Source organism: Scomber japonicus, chromosome 5, assembly GCF_027409825.1.
Source record: "Scomber japonicus isolate fScoJap1 chromosome 5, fScoJap1.pri, whole genome shotgun sequence".
Taxonomy (NCBI): Eukaryota; Metazoa; Chordata; class Actinopteri; order Scombriformes; family Scombridae; genus Scomber; species Scomber japonicus.
In genome coordinates, this window is record NC_070582.1 from 272501 (window position 1) to 280000 (window position 7500).

General features: G+C 50.2%; 2 protein-coding genes across 2 annotated transcripts in view; both read left to right on the forward strand.

Moving 5' to 3' along the window:
• Positions 1 to 1986, forward strand: part of nox5 (NADPH oxidase, EF-hand calcium binding domain 5) — a 19850-nt gene extending 17864 nt beyond the window's left edge. The window contains exons 14-15 of the mRNA XM_053319112.1: positions 72 to 238; positions 1855 to 1986. Of these exons, the coding sequence (XP_053175087.1) occupies positions 72 to 238; positions 1855 to 1986 (299 nt within the window). The remainder of the gene's footprint in view (positions 1 to 71; positions 239 to 1854) is intronic.
• Positions 1987 to 2738: 752 nt separating this feature from the next.
• Positions 2739 to 7500, forward strand: part of ambra1b (autophagy/beclin-1 regulator 1b) — a 28745-nt gene continuing 23983 nt past the window's right edge. Inside the window, exons 1-2 of the mRNA XM_053319110.1 lie at positions 2739 to 2992; positions 6409 to 6661. Coding sequence (XP_053175085.1) covers positions 6530 to 6661 — 132 coding nt within the window. The 5' untranslated portion in view covers positions 2739 to 2992; positions 6409 to 6529. The remainder of the gene's footprint in view (positions 2993 to 6408; positions 6662 to 7500) is intronic.

A 7500-nucleotide genomic window follows, 5' to 3' on the forward strand; every position in this document is an offset into this window, starting at 1 on the left:
CCGATCAATGAAGCCCTTCACCGATCAATGAAACCCTTCACCGATCAATGAAACCCTTCCCTGTGTGTCAGGACGCTTCCTGGAGATGCACATGTACATGACGGCGGCGCTCAGTAAGAACGACATGAAGGCGATCGGGCTGCAGATGGCGCTGGACCTGCTGGCCAAGAAGGAGAAAAGAGACTCCATCACCGGTCTGAGGACGAGGACTCAACCTGGACGCCCGGAGTGGGGAAAGGTGAGGTTCATTCTCACCTGTTAATAAACCTGTTTATACCTGTTAATAAGGGTTAGGGTTGCCCTCGCCCGGACGTGGACCACCGGGCCCCCCCCCCCCACCCCCGGATGTTGTGGGGCTGTCATGGTTGACACGACTCTGCAGCATGGCGTGGACATCGGGGGCAGTGCCTCTGGATTGGCAGACTGGGGTGGTGGTCCCTCTTTTTAAGAAGGGGGACCGGATGGTGTGTTCCAACTACAGGGGGATCACACTCCTCAGCCTCCCTGGTAAGGTCTATTCGGGGGTGCTGGAGAGGAGGGTCCGTCGGATAGTCGAACCTCGGATTCAGGAGGAGCAGTGTGGTTTTCGTCCGGGCCGTGGAACAGTGGACCAGCTCTACACCCTCTGCAGGATCCTTGAGGGTGCATGGGGCCCAACCAGTCCACATGTGTTTTGTGGACTTGGAGAAGGCATTCGACCGTGTCCCTCGGGGAGTCCTGTGGGGGGTTCTCCGGGAGTACGGGGTATCGGACCCCCTGATACGGGCCGTCCGGTCCCTGTATGACCGGTGTCAGAGCTTGGTCCACATTGCCGGTAATAAGTGGGACTTGTTTCCAGTGAGGGTTGGACTCCGCCAGGGCTGCCCTTTGTCACCGATCCTGTTCATAATCTTTATGGACAGGATTTCTAGGCGCAGCCAGGGTGTGGAGGGGGTCCGGTTTGGTGACCTCAGGATCGGGTCACTGCTTTCTGCAGATGATGTGGTCCTGTTGGCTTCATCAGACCGTGACCTCCAACTCTCACTGGATCGGTTCGCCGCCGAGTGTGAAGCGGCCGGGATGAGAATCAGCACCTCCAAATCCGAGTCCCTGGTCCTCAGCCGGAAAAGGGTGGAGTGCACTCTCCGGGTCGGGGATGAGATCCTGCCCCAAGTGGAGGAGTTCAAGTACCTCGGGGTCTTGTTCACAGTGAGGGAAGGATGGAGCGTGAGACCGACAGGCGGATCGGTGCGGCGTCTGCAGTAATGCGGACTCTGCACAGATCCGTCGTGGTGAAGAGAGAGCTGAGCCGAAAGGCAAAGCTCTGGATTTACCAGTCGGTCTTGGTTCCTACCCTCACCTCTGGTCATGAGCTTTGGGTTCCTACCCTCACCTCTGGTCATGAGCTTTGGGTTCCTACCCTCACCTCTGGTCATGAGCTTTGGGTTCCTACCCTCACCTCTGGTCATGAGCTTTGGGTTCCTACCCTCACCTCTGGTCATGAGCTTTGGGTAGTGACCCAAAGAACAAGATGGCGGGTACAAGCGGCTGAAATGAGCTTCCTCCGTAGGCTGGCTGGGCTCTCCCTTAGAGATAGGGTGAGAAGCTCAGTTATCCGGGAGGAGCTCGGAGTAGACCCGCTGCTCCTCCACGTTGAGAGGAGCCAGATGAGGAGGCTCGGGCATCTAGTCAGGATGCCTCCCGGACGCCTCCCTGGTGAGGTGTTCAGGGCCCGTCCCACCGGTAGGAGACCCAGGACACGCTGGAGAGACTATGTCTGGGTTTCCCTGCTTAGGCTGCTGCCCCCACGACCCGACCAGGATAAGCGGCAGAAGACGGACGGACCTGTTAACACCTGTTTATTATTATTCACAGGTGTTTCAGAAAGTGTCGGAGGAGAACAAAGGGAAGGTCCACGTGTTTTACTGCGGCTCTCCTGCTCTCGCTAAAGTCATCAAAGCTCAGTGTGAACACTTCAACTTCAACTTCTACAAGGAGAACTTCTGAGTGTGTGTGTGTGTGTGTGTGTGTGTGTGTGTGTGTGTCTGAGTGTGTCTATGTGTGTGTGTGTGTATCTGTATGTGTGTATGTGTCTGTTTGTGTTTGTGTTTTGGTGTGTGTTTGTGTGTGTCTATGTGTGTGTGTGTGTGTCTGAGTGTGTGTGTGTGTGTCTGTTTGTGTGGTGACGTGTTATTGTGTAGATCAGCTGATGATGATGTCATCATGTCTCTTTAATGGAAACAGGCTGTCAGCTGACAGGGTCGTTAGTCACTATATTATAAAGTTATATATTATAAAGATGTTATAAACACACGAAGCAGCTCAGAGATTCAATCATTGTGTTTGTTTATGTTTTTATTTTCAAAATAAATAAATAAATATTCAGCTTTGGTTTCAACTTCTCATTTATTCAGAAATGTCAATAAACAATTTTACCATCATTAAACCAGTGTGCTCTCAGTGACTGTTTATTGATCACAGTGATTATTATTGATTATTAATTTATTTGTTTTTGTTCAGAATGATAAACTACTGTCTCAGGCTTTGTAGTCGATCACAGAGCAGCTGATGCAGCTTCTAATGACGGTAATTAAACGTGTTTCCGGTGTTAAACAGCTGATCTGAAGACAAACATCACATATTGATAAAGAAAAGGAACATTTTGTGTTCAATGATTAACAGAAAACTTGTTAATTAGACTGAAGGTTCGAGTTCGATGATCGGTGATCGGCGCTCTGCTGCTCAGCCTGCGTGTGGCTAACTAGCAGCTAGCTAGTTACGCAGAGGCAGTTTGTCGTCGGCAGAAAGAAAAACAGAATAAATCAGATAATCAGCTGATTGTAGAGCAGCAGCCTCACAACCTGGAGCAGCAGGAGGCTCCGCGGAAACCCGCAGCAGCTTCACGGAGGAGAAACTCTCATGATTCAGCTTCTTTTACTTTATTCTCCGCAGCAGCTAGCTCCATGCTAACGGAGGGCTAGCCTGTTAGCCTGCTAGCGGCTCCAGCAGGAAGGTAGGCCTCTTTATTCCTCATTATACGCATTATATACTATATATACATTATATACATTATATACATTATATACTAAACCTAACCCTGCAGCAGGGTCACAGTTGGCCTCTAATATACACATTATATACATTATACTGTCATTATAACCCTAACCTGCATCAGGCCTCAGTCTGCAAGACCTCTATTACTGATATATATATTTATATATATGTATTTATATATATGTATATATATACATACACGCACACACATACTCACACACATACACACACATACACACACACAGGGTTAAAGACATTACACTCTCATTAAACTCGTTAAATCAGCTGTTATTAGCTGTTAACGCGGCTAGCTGCAGCTAACGGTTTAAATCTGCTTTAATGTTAATAAACAAATATAAATAAATACTAATATAAACATTTAAAGCGCCAGATGAAGAACAACCCTAACCCTGCTGGACTCTTTTATTTCATTTTAACAACAAAAGCTTTGTCCTGATTGGCTGGAGGAGCATCTCTATGTATCACAGCTCTATGTGTCAGGGATAGTACCTGCTCCTCCATCAGGGATAGTACCTGCTCCTCCATCAGGGTTAGTACCTGCTCCTCCATCAGGGTTAGTACCTGCTCCTCCATCAGGGTTAGTACCTGCTCCTCCATCAGGGTTAGTACCTGCTCCTCCATCAGGGTTAGTACCTGCTCCTCCATCAGGGTTAGTACCTGCTGCTCCATCAGGGATAGTACCTGCTCCTCCATCAGGGTTAGTACCTGCTCCTCCATCAGGGATAGTACCTGCTCCTCCATCAGGGATAGTACCTGCTCCTCCATCAGGGATAGTACCTGGTACCTGCTGCTCCATCAGGGTTAGTACCTGCTCCTCCATCAGGGATAGTACCTGCTCCTCCGTCAGGGATAGTACCTGGTACCTGCTCCTCCATCAGGGATAGTACCTGGTACCTGCTGCTCCATCAGGGTTAGTACCTGCTCCTCCATCAGGGTTAGTACCTGCTCCTCCATCAGGGATAGTACCTGCTCCTCCATCAGGGATAGTACCTGCTCCTCCATCAGGGATAGTACCTGCTCCTCCATCAGGGTTAGTACCTGCTGCTCCTCCATCAGGGATAGTACCTGCTCCTCCATCAGGGATAGTACCTGCTCCTCCATCAGGGATAGTACCTGCTCCTCCATCAGGGATAGTACCTGGTACCTGCTGCTCCTCCATCAGGGATAGTACCTGGTACCTGCTGCTCCATCAGGGATAGTACCTGGTACCTGCTGCTCCATCAGGGATAGTACCTGCTGCTCCATCAGGGATAGTACCTGGTACCTGCTCCTCCATCAGGGATAGTACCTGGTACCTGCTGCTCCTCCATCAGGGATAGTACCTGGTACCTGCTCCTCCATCAGGGATAGTACCTGGTACCTGCTGCTCCATCAGGGATAGTACCTGCTCCTCCATCAGGGATAGTACCTGGTACCTGCTCCTCCATCAGGGATAGTACCTGGTACCTGCTGCTCCTCCATCAGGGATAGTACCTGCTCCTCCATCAGGGATAGTACCTGCTCCTCCATCAGGGATAGTACCTGGTACCTGCTGCTCCATCAGGGATAGTACCTGCTGCTCCATCAGGGATAGTACCTGCTCCTCCATCAGGGATAGTACCTGGTACCTGCTCCTCCATCAGGGATAGTACCTGGTACCTGCTCCTCCATCAGGGATAGTACCTGGTACCTGCTCCTCCATCAGGGATAGTACCTGGTACCTGCTCCTCCATCAGGGATAGTACCTGCTGCTCCATCAGGGATAGTACCTGGTACCTGCTGCTCCTCCATCAGGGATAGTACCTGCTGCTCCATCAGGGATAGTACCTGGTACCTGCTGCTCCTCCATCAGGGATAGTACCTGGTACCTGCTCCTCCATCAGGGATAGTACCTGGTACCTGCTCCTCCATCAGGGATAGTACCTGCTGCTCCATCAGGGATAGTACCTGGTACCTGCTGCTCCTCCATCAGGGATAGTACCTGCTGCTCCTCCATCAGGGATAGTACCTGCTGCTCCTCCATCAGGGATAGTACCTGGTACCTGCTGCTCCATCAGGGATAGTACCTGGTACCTGCTCCTCCATCAGGGATAGTACCTGGTACCTGGTACTTTTTTAGTACCTGCTGAGGTTCCTAGCGAGTCGATACTAAATGTGACATCATCAGACTGCCGGCCTCTGATTGGTCAGAGAGTCACTGGAAGAGTCATGAGCCGTCTCACACAAGAACCAAACCCGGCATTTTTAATTCCCGGCTGCAGCGTTCCAGCGTTCCAGCGTTCAGCGTTCCAGCGTTCCAGCGTTCCAGCGTTCCAGCGTTCCAGCGTTCCAGCGGTTCAGAGACAGAAAGCCACAGACCATCGCCTCCATGTCCTCCGTTGTTTATGTGTTTGTGTCGCGTATAAAACGAAGTCACAGCAGTTTAACGCAGCGTTGCTATGACGACCCGCTCACGTTGAGGAGGTTCTATAGTAACGGAAAAGGCCGTTTCTGGAACCAAACCGAGTCGAGTAGTGCTAGAACTGTGTAGCGGACTCCTCATTGGTTATCTGTGCAGCTCAATCAATCTTTATTTATAAAGCTCCAAATCCCATCAGAGTCATGTAGAGCCCTAACCCTCAGAACCAGACTCAGAGTGGGAGAACATCTTTTAACAGGAAGAACCCTCAGAACCAGACTCAGAGTGGGAGAACATCTTTTAACAGGAAGAACCCTCAGAACCAGACTCAGAGTGGGAGAACATCTTTTAACAGGAAGAACCCTCAGAACCAGACTCAGAGTGGGAGAACATCTTTTAACAGGAAGAACCCTCAGAACCAGACTCAGAGTGGACCGGTTGGAGTAAAGAGGAGAGAGAGAGGAAGGAGAGGAGAGAGAGGAAGGATAGAGGAGAGAGAGGAAGGAGAGGAGAGAGAGGAAGGAGAGGAGAGAGAGGAAGAGGAGGAGAGAGAGGAAGAGGAGGAGAGAGAGAGGAAGGAGAGGAGAGAGAGGAAGGAGAGGAGAGAGAGGAAGGAGAGGAGAGAGAGGAAGGAGAGGAGAGAGGAGAGAGAGGAGAGAGAGAGGGAGGAGGAGAGGATAGATGGATGGATAGAGAGAGAGAGGGAGGAGGAGAGGATAGATGGATGGATAGAGAGAGAGAGAGAGGAGGAGAGAGGATAGATGGATGGATAGAGAGAGAGAGGGAGGAGGAGAGAGGATAGATGGATGGATAGAGAGAGAGAGGGAGGAGGAGAGGATAGATGGATGGATAGAGAGAGAGAGGGAGGAGGAGAGAGGAGCCCAGTGCATCATGGGAGTCCCCCGGCAGTCTAAGCCTATAGCAGCATGTTTTGACTCTATGACTCCTCTCATTGGTTCTCTCTCTCTCTGAATCAGACTCTGGATGGCGTCTGACTGGCAGCAGCGGGACTGAGCAGCCAATCAGCCGAGGCCTGACGGGACTGAGCAGCCAATCGGCCGAGGCCTGACGGGAGTGAGCAGCCAACCAGGCCGCAGCATGGCGTCCCGTCACAGGAACTCGGTGAGGATCCTGTCCAATCGGGAGCGAGGAGCGCAGAGCTTGGGCTCTCAGAGACTCCTGCAGCTGCTGGTGGAAGAGAAGGTCCGCTGGATGAAGTGGCAGAGCCAGGTACGCTGTAACCATAGCAACCATCATCACCACACACTGGTATTAACCTCCACACCCCCACACTGATCAATACTGGTATTAACCCCCACACTGATCAATACTGGTATTAACCTCCACACTGATCAATACTGGTATTAACCTCCACACTGATCAATACTGGTATTAACCTCCACACCTCCACACTGATCAATACTGGTATTAACCCCCACACTGATCAATGCTGGTATTAACCTCCACACTGATCAATACTGGTATTAACCTCCACACCCCCACACTGATCAATACTGGTATTAACCTCCACACTGATCAATACTGGTATTAACCCCCACACTGATCAATACTGGTATTAACCTCCACACTGATCAGTACTGGTATTAACCTCCACACTGATCAGTACTGGTATTAACCTCCACACTGATCAGTACTGGTATTAACCTCCACACTGATCAGTACTGGTATTAACCTCCACACTGATCAATACTGGTATTAACCTCCACACTGATCAGTACTGGTATTAACCTCCACACTGATCAGTACTGGTATTAACCTCCACACTGATCAATACTGGTATTAACCTCCACACTGATCAATACTGGTATTAACCTCCACACTGATCAGTACTGGTATTAACCTCCACACTGATCAGTACTGGTATTAACCTCCACACTGATCAGTACTGGTATTAACCTCCACACTGATCAGTACTGGTATTAACCTCCACACTGATCAATACTGGTATTAACCTCCACACTGATCAGTACTGGTATTAACCTCCACACTGATCAGTACTGGTATTAACCTCCACACTGATCAATACTGGTATTAACCTCCACACTGAT